The sequence below is a fragment of the Salvelinus alpinus genome, chromosome 12 (assembly GCF_045679555.1).
Source record: "Salvelinus alpinus chromosome 12, SLU_Salpinus.1, whole genome shotgun sequence".
NCBI lineage: Eukaryota > Metazoa > Chordata > Actinopteri > Salmoniformes > Salmonidae > Salvelinus > Salvelinus alpinus.
Window position 1 is genome coordinate 34163888 of NC_092097.1, and position 19045 is coordinate 34182932.

Genomic DNA, 19045 nt, shown 5'->3' on the forward strand with positions numbered 1-19045 from the left:
GGTCTTCTACTTCTTGGTCTTCTGAGGCAGAGGACATCCATACTGTGTCCAGTCCATCCCACTTCCTTTATATCCATCCAAGGATGTCATGCACCCCAAAAATCTGAGGGGGCAAAAGTTACGTGAGGATGGCGGGGGGTGGTCCGGAGGGTGCTAGATCCCCCATCCGTAAATTGGATAATTTAAAAAATTTCACCTGAATCAGCTTTTTTTCTGCAATCTAGAGCCATAATCATTATGCTTAATTCTATGTAACAAAAAATGTTATATTTTTCTGTATATCTAAGCAAACCTCTTGAGCTGTCTGTATCCTCCTGACTGGTGGTTCTTTTTTTAAAGAAACTAAATATGCTTCTCTGTATCGCTGCTCAAATCTGGGTAAAATATGAAAGGAATGTGATTATTGTAAAGTACATCTAGTTATTTCTAAAGTCTACCAACCTTGCCAGCAGGCATGCCAGCTAAGATAGTTAGACAAGCTAGATACTCTAACTGATTGATAGCCTAAAATGGCTTCTTGGTAGCTAGTTATGAGGTTGATAGATTGGAAACCCACAGGATAAATCCGAGGGGGCACGTGCTCTCTGTATCCATCTCCAGCCTAACTAACTAGACACTTGGCCCACACAGACATCTTGCATACACAAACACACACACTCCTTGAGGAACACACAGCATCCAGAATGGGCAGAAATAGGCTAGAGAATGCAATGCATCCAGGGAGTGTGTAGGTGGGTGGAGAAGGCAGACATGAGAGAGTGGATGGTGTTTGAGAGTAGGAAAAAGTGACTGCATGATATCCATGTTTACATTGTTGAATAAACAATTACTTGTTTTGTTAATTCTAGTTTTTTAATTATTATTTCGTTATTAGGCCTAGGCTTCTTGAAGATAATACAATTGTAGACCCATGTAATTGCTTTGATATAAAGAGAAACCTGGGGATTAACGTTACATTCATCCTCTTCTCTTTACATTCAGTGGCCAATAAAAGTTAATTCGGAACGTTTGTGCGTAAATTTGTTCTGGCAAGGATAGGGTTAATACAGCGGAAACGAGGTTGTGGTTTGTTTCACTCGGAAGTGAAAAATAGTAAGACAAACAACAAGGACAACGTTAGCCAAGAACATAATAAGAAATTTTTTATATTTGAATTAGGAAAAAGAACACACTCTGCTAATAGAGGATGAATGTTCTTTCTACGAGAAGAACTGATCAGTTTGCCACATTTGGTCATTTTATAGGAGCGACGCTAACGTTACAGGGCTCCAGCTAGCCTACATTGTGTCACCTAATCTTGCCTTCCCTTTTTACGGAAGAGAAAGGTGAGTTGCGTTGGTTGTCATCTTTCCCAATGTTATTCCAGTCAGTGTTAGCAGTCAAATAGCTAAAATAACATTGTCAACAATCCACCGTTAATATTATTAAAATTACATTAGCTAGATAGCTAACGTTATATACGAGCAAACTAATGTTGTAAACTAGTTAGCGTTTTAGCTACGAGACAGCTAGCTATTCGTCTCGAGACAGTTGGTCATTTTGTTCGCGACGGTGACGACATAACTTATTAGCTAGAACCTAACATTGCCCCAACTATCCTCTGATATCCCGTCCCAGTCATTTCTTGTAGAATAAATGAATTGCATTTCTAGATAGCTAGCTAGTGCAACTGCTGATAACCAGATGGCTAGCTAAAGAGTTTGGTTTATCTTTTCAAAATGTCGGCGCTGCGGATCAGCTCGTTGAGTGGATATTGTGGTCATCAAATATGACATTATTGCCAATAACATGTTAGAACTTTGACAACAACAACGATTAATGCAGAAGCTCCACATCCCGTTTGATTTCACATTTCGGTGAACTTTAGATTTGACCCCTAGTTCTGGTGCTTGGGAAAGTGAACGTGTTACAGGGAGGCTAATGTTTAAACTTGCTGTCTCCACAGGCAAGAACCAGATACAAGATGAAGCCAGTCGGGTCCAAGGATTATAACGATTGATCCTTGATTCAATGTCTGCATTGGGTAGGGTACCAAGGACAATGATGCCTGCCATTGCAGTATTATTCAGCCGTCCTTGTCTGACTCTTTGGCCCTGCTGAGGTGTGGTGTCGGAGAAGGTGCAGTCAGTGAGAATGGATCAAGGCCCCCACCTGACATGACATTGGATAATTTTTTGGAACTTTAATCAAGAGACTGGGAGGAAGATGGAGAACGAGGTGGCTGAGAGGGAGGTGGAGATGAAGGGAGAGACATGGACTGTAGAGGCAACTGAGGAGAGTCCTGAAGAGCTGCCCTCAGGTGTTCCTCTCCTCCCATCTTCAACCGCCATGCCCGACAAGTGGGAAGTCAGAGGAGATGAGGAGGAAACTCAACAACCAGTTCCCAATAAGGACATGACTGACTATATCAAAGTTACCCCTCAGGATATCCAATCCCTAGTCAACCAGGAGGACTCGGAAGATGTAGAAGCAGAGGATTGTGGGATTGCAGAGGACAATGAGGTCTCTCTAAGACAGGAGGGGGTGGAGAGAGAAGGAGATGAGGAGACAGAGGGTGGAGATGAAGAGGAGAGCGGAGGGAAGGAGCCAAGCATAAATGGGGAGTCAGGCTGGAGGAACTCAGGGGCCGGAGGGAGGAGAGTCCGGTCCCGGAACAGCGGAGGAGGGGGGGCAGCCTCGGAGCAAAACACTCAGGCTACATTGTCGTCCTCCTACCTCCCTAAAGGTTCCCTGTCGTCGGGTGGCGGTAGGAACAAGCAGACCCGGAGGCGCAACCACCACCATCAACAGGGCCGGGGGCGGCGGCGGACGTGCACCCAGCTGGCCTTGGCCTTCAGGGAGCTGCTGTCGGAGTCGCTCAGCCCCTGGTGCATCTCCTGCATCCACATGGTGGTGGAGGTCATTGTCATCGTGACCCACCGATGCGGAGTGGCCGTGGAGGTCGGAGTGGTGGCCCTCTACGACCTGGGCTCACAGATGCTCAACAGGGTCACTGACGTGCCGGGGATGAAGACAGATGCCCAACGCGTGCTGGAGAGGGCGAGGTGCGCCGGGGCGGTCCTGGTGGATAAGAGTGTTCGATTGGTGAAATGGGTCCGGAAGGCCTCCCTAACCTGCTTCGGCCTCTTCTGTGCCGTGGTGCTGCTGGGGTTCCAGTGGGCCCGGTTCACGCTGGTCCGGCTGGGCGGGGAGAGGGCCCAGCGGTGGTGGACAGCCATGCAGGACTCCAGGGTATGGAGGAGTGTGGCCTCGCTGGTGGAGAGGGTCAGCAGCTGGTTCAGGAGGAGAGCCACCCAGGTGCCCCCCTTCACCCCGGATTCTCCTGGTGGAGCAGGCAGATACCAGCCTGGGAAGGAGCTGGAGAGACTGCTGGCGCTGGCTCAAGTCCCTGAGGAGGAGCTGGACCCTTTTACAGTGCTGGGGGTGGAGGCCCACGCCACTGAAGCTGAGCTAAAGAGGGCCTACAGACAGCTGGCTGTCCAGGTGAGTTTACGGTTGCAATGAGATGTGCATTACATCTTTTGAGTACATGTGTATAAAAATGTTTGGAATTCATCAAATGGAGAGTGTAGCGATTATAGTCAAACGCAATCCAAAAGCAGTTTTGCACTTGGCTGTGCATGGCTGCATGCATCTTTTTTTTATATCCACAATAGAGGTCGACCGATTAATTGGAATGGCCGATTGATTAGGGCCGATTTCAAGTTTTCATAACAATCGGTAATCGCCATTTTTGGACACCGACCATGGCCGATTACATTGCACTCCACGAGGAGACTGCGTGGCAGGCTGATTACCTGTTATGCGAGTGCAGCAAGGAGCCAAGGTAAGGTGCTAGCTAGCATTAAACTTATCTTATAAAAAACAATCAATCTTAACATAATCACTAGTTAACTACACATGGTTGATGATATTATATGCCTTTCTTAAAATCAATACACAAGTATATATTTTTAAACCTGCATATTTAGTTAATATTGCCGGATAACATGAATTTCTTTTAACTAGGGAAATTGTGTCACTTCTCTTGCATTCTGTGCAACAGAGTCAGGCTATATGCAGCAGTTTGGGCCGCCTGGCTCGTTGCAAACTAATTTGCCAGAATTTTACGTAATTATGACATAACATTGCACAACCTTCAATGTAACAGGAATATTTAGACTTATGGATGCCACCCGTTAGATAAAATACGTAACGGTTCCGTATTTCACTGAAAGAATAAACGTTTTGTTTTTTAAATGATAGTTTCCAGATTTGACCATATTAATGACATAAGGCTCGTATTTCTGTGTGTTATTATATTATAATTAAGTCTATGATTTGATATTTGATAGAGTAGTCTGACCGAGCGGTGGTAGGCAGCAGCAGGCTCGTAAGCATTCATTCAAACAGCACTTTTGTGCGTTTGCCAGCAGCTCTTCCCTGTGCTTCAAGCATTGAGCTGTTTATGACTTCAAGCCTATCAACTCCCGAGATTAGGCTGGTGTAACCGATGTGAAATGGCTAGCTAGTTAGCGGGGTGCGCGCTAATAGCGTTTCAATCGGTGACGTTACTCGCTCTGAGACCTTGAAGTAGTTGTTCCCCTTGCTCTGCGAGGGCCGCGGCTTTTGTGGAGCGATGGGTAACGATGCTTCAAGGGTGGTTGTTGTCGATGTGTTCCTGGTTCGAGTCCAGGTAGGGGCGAGGAGAGGGACGGAAGCTATACTGTTACACTGGCCTATAAGAACATCCAATAGTCAAAGGTATATGAAATACAAATGGTATAGAGAGAAATAGTCCTATAATAACTACAACCTAAAACTTCTTACCTAGGAATATTGAAGACTCATGTTAAAAGAAACCACCAGCTTTCATATGTTCTCATGTTCTGAGCAAGGAACTTAAACGTTAGCTTTTTTACATGGCACATATTGCACTTTTACTTTCTTCTCCAACACTTTGTTTTTGCATTAAACCAAATTGAACATGTTTCATTATTTATTTGAGGCTAAATAGATTTTATTGATGTGTTATATTAAGTTAAAATAAGTGTTCATTCAGTATTGTTGTAATTGTCATTATTACAAATAAATACATTTTTAAATGGAAAAAAACAAATAGTAATTTTAAAAATCGTCCGATTAATCGGTATCGGCTTTTTTTGGTCCTCCAATAATCGGTATCGGCATGGGAAAATCATAATCGGTCGACCTCTAGTGGACACCTGCTTGTCGAACATCTCATTCCAAAATCATGGGCATTAATATGGAGTTGGTCCCCTCTTTGGTCCTCCAATAATCGGTATCGGCGTTGAAAAAATCATAATCGGTCGACCTCTAATCCACAATATAAAATGTAATCAGAAAATGACTAGAAGTAGTCTCTTCCTTAGTTCTTCTCTCTATTCCATTATGTTTTCTGCTGTGCCCTTCTGTTTGTATTTATTTTTTCCTTCCCTTCTCAGGTCCATCCAGACAAGAACAAGCACCCGCGTGCTGGGGAGGCCTTTAAGGTGCTGAGGGCTGCCTGGGACATCGTCAGTAACCCAGAAATACGGAGGGAATACGAGCTGTGAGTAGAAGACACACAAGCTACTGGACCAGTACTTATATCAAATGCAAGAAACCATGATCACATGACTTCACCTTTAACAAAAACATCTGAAGTTAGAACTCAGGCCTTTTCATAATAGGATTACAGATGGAGAAGCATTCCTTAACTGTGGTCCTTGGCATGTTATAGTCAATTTAAAGGCCTGTGGGATGTTTAGTTTAGTTTCTCAGTAACCCAGAAACATGGAGAGAATACGTGATATGAGTAGAAGGCACAAAAACTGGACTATTACTTAATTAAAATGCAATAAACCGTGATCAAATGACTGCACTGAAGGCCGGTGGGATGTTTGGTGTAGTTAATATGGCTTTGACTTTTGTTTCCCTGCTCCTCCCTCAGGAAGCGCATGTCGAAGACGGAACTCTCCAAGTCGATGAATGAGTTCCTCACCAAACTGCAGGATGACCTGAAGGAAGCTATGAACACTATGATGTGCACCAAGTGTGAGGGCAAGCACAGGTACATCACTGACTGAATTAATATCTGTACTATTTGAATATATTAATAATCTATTAATAATATCTGTATCATACTTTTATAACCAGACTATTGTGAAAGTGAGGGATTGGAATAGTAATATAATTTACCTACCCTGACTACTCCCAATCACTAAAAATTAGTTACATACAAAACGCACAGGCCCTGACTCCTCCCTGTGTGTGCAGGAGGTTTGAGATGGACCGGGAGCCTGCGGAGGCTCGGTTCTGTGCAGAGTGTAACAGACGCCACAGCGCCGAGGAGGGAGACCTGTGGGCCGAGTCCAGCATGCTGGGCCTACGCATCACATACTTCGCCTGCATGGATGGCAAGGTCTACGACATCACAGGTACTGGCTTGACTATGACAGTTTTTGAGAGCATCAAAACTGTAGTGCATTGTGGGTACATTTTGACTTAATGATGTTTCTGTTTCATCTGTAAACTAAAAGCACTCTTAACAAGCCAACTGACATGCTCAAGAGCTCTACAACTAAATTGAATTCTAAGCTGCTAAATAATGTTAAGACAGCTAAAGTCAGACTGACTATTTCTCCTCCTTGCCGCTTGATTCAGTATTGTCACATTGATTAATTTGTCACCTTTTCCGCTCCCACCTTTTAGAGTGGGCCGGCTGCCAGAGGATAGGAATCTCTCCAGACACACACCGCGTTCCCTACCACATCTCCTTCGGATCCAAGAACAACAGCAACTCCACGCAGCGCCACAGGTAGGTCCCAGGGCACTGAGGGTTGTGTTCCAATCTAATTTTCCTCCTGAAGTTTGCACTCGTTAACTACTCCACACGAATGTAAAATTATTGTATTGGTGTATGCATGGGCTAGAGGGAGTTTCCATATACCAGTCATATCCTTTCAAATCCATGAAGGGAAGGGAACAAGTGCATATTTCGTGAGAAAGGAGAGATTATTGGGACACAACCTAGGTGTTATGTGACCAACCGTCTAAAAGGGGCCTAAATTAGATTGTTCTCTGAAATACCATTACGCTCTGGTCAGTGCAGGTGCTCCTGCATGTGAAAGAGTTACATATTTGTGGACAGAGATGAGTTTTGGAGCTCCAGATTATCAAGCATCTCTGATGCTTGTGAATGATGCCTCTTGGCCAAGGCAAAAGATAGAACAATCTCTCTTAACTATAGGCTAGATGGGGGTGGGGCCACAAAAAAATCTGAACTCATTATGAGAGGCCGCAGTTGCTTGCGAGTGAGTTACTTTTTTGGGGGGGTGGGATTGATCCAAGGCCATTTGGCCCACGTGCCCCCGGTTGCCCATCCCTGGTGGGCTAGATGGAAATAGAATGAATGTAACAGAATGAAAGGCTATCCAAGGATCTGATGGTTTTTTGTTTGTCCCGTGAATAAAACTCAGACACGGAGTGCTCCTTTTTCTTGATTTTCCTGGAGTCACCTGCTGAATATATATATATATATATTTTTATTAATGTAACTCTCCTTTCATGATCTCCAGGACACCTCCAGGCCCAGAGCACCCTCCTCCAGGCCCGACCAACCCTGCTGACCTGCAGGACTTTTTCAACCGCATCTTCCAGGGGGGACCTCCCCCTGATATGGCTGCCAACGGGGGTTTCTTTCCCTCAGGACCACCCCCCCATCACCCCTCTGGTGCTGGACCGGGACCTAGTGGACCTTTCTCCCCTCCTCCACCTCAGACTGGCTTCTTCATTCCTCCTGGGGGGCCCCGACCAGAGCCCAGCGAGACGTGGGCTGAGAGCGGAGGCAAACCTCCACCCCGCAGGAAGAAGAAGGTCCGCAAGCCCTTCCAGAGGTGAGAGCGGCCATTGTTGTGATACGTCATCGTAGCAACACAGGGACACTCTACACACGACCATGTCTGTCTTCTTGCTTGTCTGTCAGCGAGCCCGGACCTCCCCTTACTGTACATGAGTCGAAGGATCACTCGAGCTCAGGAAGATTCACATTGGTCGGGGCTACCACCCAAATCAATGACTGACAACACATAGGTCCCAAGCCAGAGATGAGACTGGACCATGTATAAGAAGAAGAAACTAACTCAGTTTAAATATATTTGGGGTAAGGAGGTGGCAGTATTTCTGCTTCTCCCTCTCTCATTTGTTTTCTTCTTTGATGAAACAGCTGTAGCCATGCCACTGAAATCACAAGCCTATTGCTTATAATGCAAACACATTTCCTTAGGTCTTACTTTCCTGCACAATTCTGCATACACGATTGCATTATTACATGCCATTGGACTCTTTTATTCCTTGAGACTTTTGTGATACATTTTTGGGGATATGGTAATGTAATATTGCTTCAGGTCTCTGTGCATTTATGTTTGAGAGGGACATGGCTAGAAGAAGCCAATCAGAATTGATTCATTTCTGAATTTAACTGCTCAATCTGAATCCTGGGAGAAGACTGTCTCCAGAGAGAGGGCTCCTCTGCCTGTTACTGCTTGTACACACCCTTCCTTCCGCCTGTTGCCTTCTTTGATAAATTGTTAGGTTATCATTTGAGCAACTGCTTTTCTGCCATTTTTATTGCTTTGAATGAAGTTAGAGTGAAAGTTTGTCACTAATTTATATTGGGAAGTAGGTTTGTGGGGAATGCTTTTGCACCTGAATTAGAGTGCAAGTATGCGCCCTGCCAAACATAGATACACTGCTTGTTGAACATCTTATTCCAAAATCATTGGCATTAATATGGAGTTGGTCCTGTTATAACAGCCTCCACTCTTTCACTAGATGTTGGAACATTGCTGCGGGGACTTGCTTCCATTCAGCCACGAGAATGAATTAGGTCGGGCACTGATGTTGGGCGATTAGGCCTGGCTCGCAGTCGGCGTTCCTATTCATCCCAAGATGTTGGATGGAGTTGAGGTCGGGGCTCTGCAGGCCAGTCAAGTTCTTCCACACCGATCTCGACAAACCATTTCTGTATGGACCTTGCTTTGTGCACGGGGGCATTGTCATGCTGAAAAGGGAAAGGGCCTTCCCCAAACTGTTGCCACAAAGTTGGAAGCACAGAATCGTCTAGAATGTCAGTGTATGCTGAAGCGTTAAATTTCCCTTCACTGGAACTAAGGGGCCTAGCCCGAACCATGAAAAAGAGCCTCGGACCATTATTCCTCCTCCACCTTTACAGTTGGCACTATGCATTCGGGTAGGTAGCGTTCTCCTGGCAGATGATGAAGTGTGATTGACGTTGCTTCCGGAGGTAGTTTGGAACTTGGTAGTGAGTGTTGCAACCATGTTGCTACGCGCTTCAACACTCAGCAGTCCCATTCTGTGAGCTTGTGTGGCCTACCACTTTGCGGCTGAGCTGTTGTTGCTCCTAGATGTTTCCACTTCACAATCACAGCATTTACAGTTGACCGGGGCAGCTCTAGCAGGGCAGAAATTTGACAAACTGACTTGTTGGAAAGGTGGCATCCTATGATGGTGCCTTGTTGAAAGTCACTGAGCTCTGTAGTACGGGCCATTCTACTGCCAATGGCTATGTGCTCGATTTTATACACCCGGGTGTGGCTGAAATTGCCGAATCCATTAATTTGAAAAGGCATCCACATTCTCTTGGCCATGTAGTGTATCAACTCCGTCTAGCTACAGTGAATACTGTATGTTTAACCTGTCTCTCAAAACATTGAAGCCCACTTAGAATCACTTTGAGGTATCAGAGGTTAGCAGGTTCACATTCAAATCAAGACGGTTATATTGTGAGTCAAGGACCTAGGCTATTTACTGCTTGCAGTCCCTAGTATTGGTGTGAAACATCAGTGTTCAGTTGATTTTCTAGTAAAGTTGATTTCAGATGGATGAATGGACTTTGTTTGTTTTGTGAGTTATGTGGATTAAATTCCATCTTCAAGTTTCGACTCTCACAAGACAGGAGAATGCTGGATAATTCCAATGGAGCAGAAACCAGAGGACCTGTCTAGAAGGCATCATGTTGTTCCTGTGGCTCAAGAGAATGTCAAGATGCAATCCGCCCCGAATTGCATCTTGACACCCTTTAAGATTGGAGGTGACTGAACTTCCATTGAGAACACAATGACTATAGCAGTGTACAATATTGTTATCAGAGATTATTCTTTGGCAGATACTTACCAACAGTTTAAAGGTTGATTGAATGACAGGGGAGCTGAATATCAAGACTAACAGTCCTACCACCACTTTTTATTTCAAAGAAAAGCTACCACTGCCCTCTTTCGCCCCTTTCTCATTAGTCAGTATGCTCCAGATTGAAGAGGGATAGTATTCAGATCTCTAACAATCTGCCTGTACTTATTATGGCAAATCATTGTGTTTTTCCTGTGGAGATACAGTATTGGAAATAAATGTGGTGAAAGTTGATAATCTAATTCCTTTTATAAGCCACAGGACTAGCTAGGTTCCAGTGAAGGAGATAAAACATTCAAACGTTAATAGGTCTGATTCCATATTTATCGATCGCCCCAGAGTAGGAGTGCTGATCTAGGTTCAGGCCTTTCCATGTAATCTTATTCATTATGATCAAAAAGGCTAAATTGATCCTAGATCAGTACTCCTACTCTGAGACGCTTTATGAATATGTGCCCTGCCCAGGTATCGGTTCCATTTTACCTTTTGATTTGTGTTATTCTGTGGATGTTGGGAGATGGGTTGTAGCTTTGATTTAAAGGGCCTAGGTCCCTTGTTGCACATGTTTATTTGTTCTCCTTGAAGTGAAAAGGGTTTTCAGTGCAATTGTCCACCTGCTTTTTATTTTTTTATGGAGGTATTTGAGGTTTAATTTATTCTCAGTTTTAGCCTGAATTATCAATACCGTCAATGTTTAGATACCCTAGTTGACTTGAGAATGTATGGCTTAAGTGGCAGTCTAAAGCGGCAAGTCAACTAAGGGCTCCCACTGTGGAAGAAGAGCCAATATCGCAGATTATAATTTGTTCTTGAGATATCTTTAAACGGTATATGCAAAAACAAATATTGCAAAAAATCAGACAATCATCAGGGTTAAATGTGCGGGGCACTTGCATTTTTTTCAGTTTTTTGGGTAGGAAAGTGAGTTTGCTGGCAAGAGTTTATTACAATTGTGAAACATCAGTGTTCAGTTGATTTTCCTTTTCTCTGGATTTCATAGTAAAGTTGATTTCAGATGGATGAATGGACTTTCATTGTTTTGTGGATTGAATTCCGTCTTCAAATTCTGACTCACAAGACAGGAGAATGGTGGATAATTCCAATGGAGCAGAAACCAGGGGACCTGCTAACGGCACTTCTGGAGCACACTCATGAAATGGCCTTTTACAATACACAAATTTTAAACATACAGTAGATCAAACCAGTCTTTATACAGAAGTGGTCCACAACACAGACCTGAGTGGTTGTCATGCTTTTCTGATGGAAGGCCATAGACAGCCACATTTAGTAATGACAACCACTTTGGACCGCATCCCAATAGATTCTTGGGTGTGCCAATGAAGTGGTGCAAGTGATAGTTGTGGAAAATAATAAAAATGAATCTCCACACCACCCCCTTGGTACAGGACAGGTGGACTTATGTTAAACAAACCTAATCCTGTAACTCTTTTTATTCAATAAATGGAGTACCTGACTGGGTTTAAATACCCCTGAATCATGCTATATCTCCAGAAATCAACTAACCTGGCTGTGTGACAGTTCCCCTTCTTTCCTTCAAAAGGGGTTTAATCCTTAATTTACAGTAAATGAACACTAGCCCCCGTTTCATTGTTGATTGCTGCACCTCGTGTTTTTCCATCCTCTGCCCTGATTTATCCTAAGTCATACAGCTAGAGCTATGGAAACAGTGTCAAATGCACCTCTTTTCCATAAAAGGCCTTTTCTGGGCCGCTGCAGATTCCCAGAAGCCAGTTTATTTGAGTCCTCTCAGCTCTCGCCTGTCACACACACACCATTAGTGCTTCTGTCAAGGGGGGACACTTGGGATATTTACTATGTCTCCCTGTCCCACTATACTTCAACTAGGCCATCAAGTAATATTCAGGTAAGTCCAGCAGAGATCCTTAACCAATCAAAAGCAGGGTTATTGCCATGTGCCACATTTTGGTATGACAGACAAAAAGCATGTTTCAGCTATGCAGTGTGTGCTACTGTTCTCTGAACCATGCTTGTTCCTGTTCATACCAGTCTCTCGATTCTGATTATCTTGCTTTGGAATAAGTTTTACTTAAACAGCACTCAGGTCTTTCCTGAAGTTAGATTTGTTTGCCACCAACACGCTTCCTGTCAATGAGAAAACCAGTAACTGTAAAAGTTAGATGCAGCTTAATCTTTTACGAAACACCTTTAACATACCACCTACTGTAGATAGTTTAACATGTTTACATTCCTTACTATATATTTGCATATACATCTAGCTTTTACAAAATAACTTTAACAGCATAGTAGATTTTTTTAAAACAGCTCCTCCAAAAATTGACATTAAGCAGCACGTCCGTATAAGCAATGATACAGCTACTTGTGCCCTTCACCATAATCAATGCCTCTTCCTTTAAAACTTTCCCTTCAGTTCCCCAATAACCCTATGAAGCATTTGACAGTCTAGGTAGGCCACCAGGCCACCCTGGTTGGCCCAGCGGTCTGCCCCAGTGCTCTCTGAGTGGGATTGGTGGTAGGTTAGTTCCCCCTGGTCATGGTGCCCCCCCTCACAGTGGCCGAAGTGGAGGCACTCTTTAAGGTCCAGCATCCCCCCACCCAGTGCAAGGAGCAGGGCATGGGGGCCGCAGGAGTCCCACTTGAAGGTGCTGCCCTCGGAGAGGACGTAGACGTCAGCTAGGCCCAGGATCACACACAGGATCTTGTATCCGGCCCCCGAGGCGTACATCAGCCTGTCAGGCCCACACAGAGGGGCCAAGGCCTCCTTCACCGCCTGCTTCTCACTGGAGCTCAGCACCACCGATAGTCCTGGACATTCTGCAGGTCTGTCTTTAGGTCGGAGCACCGAGCAGGCTTTGACGCTCCCATATGACACACCCCAGAAATGCTTCCCCTTCCAGCTGCAACAAATATGCACATCACATCAACCAAATGTCATTAAAGGAAGCTTAGTTGGTGAAGTCTGAGCATTACTGAGTATGTTATTTCTGTGTTTGATAGTTAACTCTATTTAAATTCAGTAAGTGGATTGAAAATAGTAATTGCAAATGAAAATACCTTTTCCAATACTTAAATTGGGGAAAAAATTGTAATTTAATCGACAACTTAAATAGCATTGACCCTAACACTGGTGTCAAAATGATTGCTGTTCTGGTTCTAGAGTCAAATCCAATTGTTTTTGTCACATGCTTTGTAAACAACAGGTGTAGACTAACAGTGAAATGCTTAAATACAAGCCCTTCCCAACAATTCAGAGAGAAAGAAAATAGATAAATAATAGAAAAGTAAAGAGTCTCACCCTGTTGGGTCTTTGTGGTTGAAGGGCTGGTTTATGACCCCTATGACCGGTTCCCCAGTGGCGCGGATGTATACCCCGATCAGGACCAGGGCACACTGCAGACCTGAAGAACAGAGACAGCCCTCCTCCACCACCTCCTCACGACCCTGAATGTACTGGCTAGTGGCATCTGAACGAAAACCAAACGCATAGAAACAACATACACTATATATAAAAAAGTATGTGGACACCCCTTCAAATGAGTGGATTCAGTGATTTCAGCCACAGCTGCTGCTGATAGGTGTATAAAGACGAGCATGGAAGAGCTCACTGAATTTCAACGTCGCCTACAGGGATGCAAACTAAGGGGAGTTGGGGTTGGAGCTCTACTGGCTGTAAGCGAACGAGTGATGCGCGTTTGGAGCAATACTGGCTGTATCCAAGGCTCAGCCAATCGTCCACATAACAACAGAATGCAGCGCAGCACGCGACTGAAGGAATAAGAGACAAACAATGTGCTAGTTACAGCATCAGCGCGCGCTCTGGAAAGTCAGCTTGCCAGTTAGAGCAGCGTGTCCCCTGAACGGTAACGAAGAGTTAATAAAACGTTTACTGGAGACAGGAGACCAAGTGGAGACATAGGACGAGGTGGATATTTGTATAATAAGGCCGTTTTATTTAAGTGTAAAGATATCAGGCAAAAACGTGCACGGCCCCTTTCTGTCTAATTCTTATGGAATCGTCGGAGAAGAGCGCCCCTCTAGTAGACAGACAATGGACCTGATGGGACAGCTCAGAGCTTCTGCTCTTTTCTGTCCATAAGAAACAATTGGATTGGTGGAAGAGGCAGGGCAGGCCAGGAGCAGGGAAGGAGGGTGTGGTCAAGCAAGGCATCCCCCGGGGCTAGATGCCCTAAGATTGTTATCAGAATGGGTGTCGTTTAGTTTCGCCCATTTCTTTTCCCGGCTTGAAAAAATAGAGAATAAAAAATAGAAAAAATAAAAAGATAAAAACTTCCTTAAAAGTATAGCTCACAACTGTGCAGGGGGAGAGGGGTGGGGGCGCTAAGGAGTGCATTCACATATATCTACACATTTTCATACACACACGATTGATTATATTTTTTTGAGAATTTTGTATTTTTAGTATTTTTTTGTTTGTATTTTTCTGTTTATTATTATTATTATTTTATTTTTTTTTGTTTTATTTTTTCCCTTCTTCTAGGTCAGTTTCAGCATTATGGACATGGGTGTATCTGTGGTCCATTTGGCCTGTCCCACGGCTTCCTTCAATGATGGGTTGTGAGTGGCTCTGTTGATGAACTTCTGACCAATGATTGTCTGTCTGTTGTTGATTGATGTCAGTCCAGATATGCTGTTAGCGTAGTGATTGCTGATGTATCTTGGTAGTCTGTAAGCCATTTTTATTGCCATGTTTTGGACTATCTGTAGCGCCCCTCTAAGCAGTACATACAGATTATATAGGCAACAAGCAAAGTAGGTTGATCTTGTCGTCTGGCCTTCCGATTGGTCGATCTGGGTCGTGGGTAGTCCTGTTCGGCCTGATGTCGACATTCCATTGGCTTTTCACACAGTTCTTTGTCCTAGTCACATCCAAAGGCATCCTGCATGTGCGTTTGTTTTCACAGGCCCTATTCATGGGGGAGGGGATGTGTGTGTGGGTCTGACAAAGTAGTGGGGATGGGTGCATGTTGTGCCAAGAATAGCTTATGTTGAGAAGTGGTTAAAACAAGTTACCAGTATCTTATACAATTTCTTACACTAGCCAGAGAAATGTTGAGCAACAAAATAATTGAGTTTATGCTGTGAAAATTAACTTGCTAATAAAGTCAGACAGCTAACGTTACAACATCAGATGAGCTAACATTAGTAACCCTGGGGCAGCGGGTAGCCTAGTGGTTAGAGCGTTGGGCCAGTAACCTAAAGGTTGCTAGATTGAATCCCCGAGCTGACAAGGTAGAAATATGTCGTTCTGCCCCTGAAACGAGGCAGTTAACCCACTGGTCCTAGGCAGTCATTGTAAATAAGAGTTGGTTCTTAACTGACTTGCCAAGTTAAATCAAATAAAAATATATAACTGTCTTGTTTTGCACACTTTGTACAAAATAATAAAATGCAGTACTACAGGATATTTCTTAACGTAGCTCTTTATTAGCTAGCTATGCCTGGCATTTTCACGTATCGCCAACCAGGATCAAACTGACCATCACCTAACCATTTGGGTGGTCTTAACCAATCATAGCACAGTATGATATGGCGGTAAAATGCATCCAATTATAATTCAGTATGTTTACACATATGAATATTACATCCCCCTTCTTTTAAAACAAAAGAAAAATGTTTACATATTCTAAGCATTTCTTTTGAAAACATGCTCTGCAGTTTGAACTCAAGGTAAGTAAACTTTTATATTGCATACTATACCAACTGAATCAACATAGACTCTGAAACAATAATCCAACATACTGTTACTTTTCAAACAAGGGATTCTCAGCAACTCAGCTTTCACTGTAGAAATAACATCTTAACATTTCAAACAAATACAATACCAAAGCATTTCAAGTGAACTTTCAATAACAAGTTTACAGTCTGGAACTCTTTTAGGGCAGCTATCTGCCTACACCCTTTGACATTTCACAGGTCTAGGACAGCTCTGGGCTTGACCTCTCTTCCTGATTTGTGCGATATGATGCTGAGCATGCTTCTGTGTCAGTCAACAGTTCTTGTGGTGTTGCAGGTAAGTATGGTGTATGTTGTGCTGTGTGTGTGTTTAGTCCATCACGTTCTCTTTCAGGGGAACAGTTCATCTCATCAGTGTGTTGTTCTTTTGTGTTCAGTAGGTGACGACGATTGCGGCGGTACACTGCTCCTTCTGCGGTGCGAACGTGATTTGAACGTTCAGTGTCAGCTGGCTGGATGACGACTGCTGGCTTCCAGAGGCCATGCTCCTGGATTCTAACTGACTCTCCGTCGATCAGTGGTGGCAGTGGTCTAGCTGACCTGTCGTAGTATCGCTTTTGTTGTTGTTGTCTCTGTGCACGTTTTTCATGCATTTCCTTGTAGCTGACGACCTCAGGTTGTAGCTGCTGGTTGGTGCTGGGAAGGATTGAGCGAAGTCTGCGGCTCATCAACAGCTGGGCTGGTGATTTGAAGTTCTCAACTGGAGTGTTGCGGTATTCAAGGAGACTGAGGTAGGGGTCTCTCTTGTCTGCTTTTGCTTTATCTGCACTGATTTTTCAGCAAGGCCATTACTTTGAGGGTAATGCGGGCTTGTGGTGACAGGGATACAGTGAGGTAACATTGGCTCTTTGGTGTTTGAGGGGCGTCGTTCAAGACATATGGCGCATTTACCAACAATGTCCTCTATTTGTTTGCACATTCCGGGCCAAAACAAAATGTCCCGTGCTCTCTGTTTGCACTTTTCCATGCCCATGTGTCCAGCATGGATCTTTGTCAAAATCTCTTCTCTGAGACTGGTAGGAATAATGATTTTCTCTCCTTTGAAAATTATTCCGTTGATCTGTGATAGTTCATCACGATGGTTCCAGAATTCTGAGACGCTCTGAGGGCATTTTCTCCTCTCCTCAGGCCATCCATCCTGTATGACTTTCCTCAGCTGTGCGAGTTGTGAGTCCTTTTCTGTTTCTGCTTGGATCTCCTTCAGTTTTGTGTCACTAACTGGTAAGTTGCTGTACACAGTGTGCACTTGCATGTCCATGCCTTCACTGAGGCTGCTGTCCTTATAGGTAAGACACTTCCTGGAGAGTGTGTCTGCGACAGGGATGTCTTTGCCTGGACGGTGAGTGATTGTGAAGTCGTATTTTTGTAGTTGAAGGATCATTCTCTGTAGCCTTGGCGGGGCTGCGGCTAGTGGTTTCCTCATAATTGACTCAAGTGGCTTGTGGTCGGATTCCACAATGACTTGTCGTCCATATATGTACTGATGGAAACGTTTACATCCGAACAGAATGTCGTAGAGCTCCTTTTCAATTTGAGCGTAGTTGATTTCACAGTCTGTGAGAGATTTGGAAGCGTAGCTGATGGGCTTTCCTTCTTGCAGTAGCACTGCACCTAGTCCATACTTCGACGCGTCCACTTGGAGTCTGAGCTCTTTGTCGGGGTCGTAGTAGGCAAGGATTGGTCCTGGTTCTCTCGTGATCAAGTCTTTCACATTCTGGAAAGCAATGTCGTGTTGCTTGTCCCAGAGAAACTCACTGGACTGCTTTAGCAGTTGACGCAGGGGTGCATTAGCATTGGAGAGGCTGGGTGCGAACTTGGCTAAGTAGTTGACCATGCCAAGCACTGTTTCCAGCTCTGCACGGTTCTTTGGTGGCTCCATTTCTTTTATGGCTGAGATCTTCTGTGGATCTGGCTTGATTCCAGTCGCTGTAAGAAGATGTCCGAAGTAGCTGACCTCTGTAGCGCCGACTGTGCTCTTCTCGAGGTTGAGCCGGACTCCTCTCTCGCGGGACCTTTGCAGCATCGCGCAGAGGTTTCGGTCGTGCTCCTCTTTGGTTCGACCATAGACAAGGATGTCGTCCACAATTGCCACAACTCCGTCGAGGCCTTCGTACACTTCGTCAATCTTTCGCTGAAACTCGTCTTGGGCTGAGATAATCCCAAAAGGCAGGCGACGGAACCTGTAGCGTCCAAACGGTGTGTTGAATGTTGTGAGCTTAGATGACTCTTCTGTGCGCTTGATAGCCCAGTAGCCTGATCTAGCGTCCATGACACTGAAATAGTGTGCTCCCGCTAGCTTGTGTGTGATGCCATCTAGCGTCGATAAAGGGTAATGGTGGCGTTTGATAGCCTTGTTCAAGTCTCTTGGGTCGAGACATACTCTGAGCTTGCCTGTGCATGGTTTCTCCACCACCACTAAGGCGTTTACCCAGTCAGTCGGTTCTGTAACCTTGGTGACTATGTCAGATTGCTCCATGCTCTCCAACTCTTTCTTCAGACGGGCACGGAGAGCAAGGGGAATCTTTCTCGGTGGGTAGACCACAGGGGTTGCGTCTGGGTCAAGGTGAATGGTACATTCTCCTGGGAATAATCCTATTCCTGTAAAAACATCAGCAAACTCCTCCAGTACATTGTCTGTCTACTGGTGCTGTCACTGATAAAACTAGCTTGATGAGGTCCATGTCTAAACATGCTTTAAGACCTAGCACTACAGGTGCTCTAGTGTCAACAACATAAAAGTCCAACATCATGTCACTTTCCTTGTATTTGCATTTGAAGGTGCATGGTGCCTTTTACTGGGAGCTGTTCACCACCATAACCAGTCAGTCTGCGTGTGGTGGGCTGTAGCTCGCACTCAGATGTCAAGCTGCGGTACTTATTCAGAGGAATAATGTTTACTTGTGCACCAGTGTCTAGTTTGAACTTTAGCTTTGTGCCTTGTGTTCCTATCTCAATGTCAGCAAATGCTTGCTCTGTCTCTGATATTTGACTTTCCTGTGTCACTGAATCAATAAACAGTTCATCGGCGTTTGACTCTATGATTGACATTTCATCTTCACTCACTGTGTGTACTGTTTTTCCACGGTAAGCTCTGCACACCTTT

At 44.5% G+C, this 19045-nt stretch overlaps 2 protein-coding genes across 3 annotated transcripts in view; one reads left to right on the forward strand and one right to left on the reverse strand.

The window, feature by feature from the left end:
• Nucleotides 1-1051: 1051 nt before the first annotated feature.
• LOC139535954 (dnaJ homolog subfamily C member 14-like) lies at nucleotides 1052-15564 on the forward strand. 2 transcript variants are annotated; one of them, XM_071335951.1, is made up of 8 exons: nucleotides 1052-1325; nucleotides 1946-3483; nucleotides 5445-5551; nucleotides 5933-6052; nucleotides 6259-6419; nucleotides 6694-6799; nucleotides 7560-7877; nucleotides 14687-15564. In XM_071335951.1, exons 2-8 carry the CDS (start codon nucleotides 2206-2208, stop codon nucleotides 14778-14780), a joined length of 2184 nt encoding a protein of 727 aa, XP_071192052.1. In that variant the 5' UTR covers nucleotides 1052-1325; nucleotides 1946-2205; the 3' UTR covers nucleotides 14781-15564. The 2 variants fall into 2 exon arrangements, with proteins under 2 accessions (XP_071192052.1, XP_071192053.1); XM_071335952.1 differs by lacking the exon at nucleotides 14687-15564 and having other exon boundaries at nucleotides 1053-1325; nucleotides 7560-11208.
• Nucleotides 11852-19045, reverse strand: part of LOC139535959 (inositol polyphosphate 1-phosphatase-like) — a 28217-nt gene continuing 21023 nt past the window's right edge. Inside the window, exons 5-6 of the mRNA XM_071335964.1 lie at nucleotides 13484-13652; nucleotides 11852-13085 (exon numbers count right to left, since the gene is read on the reverse strand). Coding sequence (XP_071192065.1) covers nucleotides 12581-13085; nucleotides 13484-13652 — 674 coding nt within the window. The 3' untranslated portion in view covers nucleotides 11852-12580. The remainder of the gene's footprint in view (nucleotides 13086-13483; nucleotides 13653-19045) is intronic.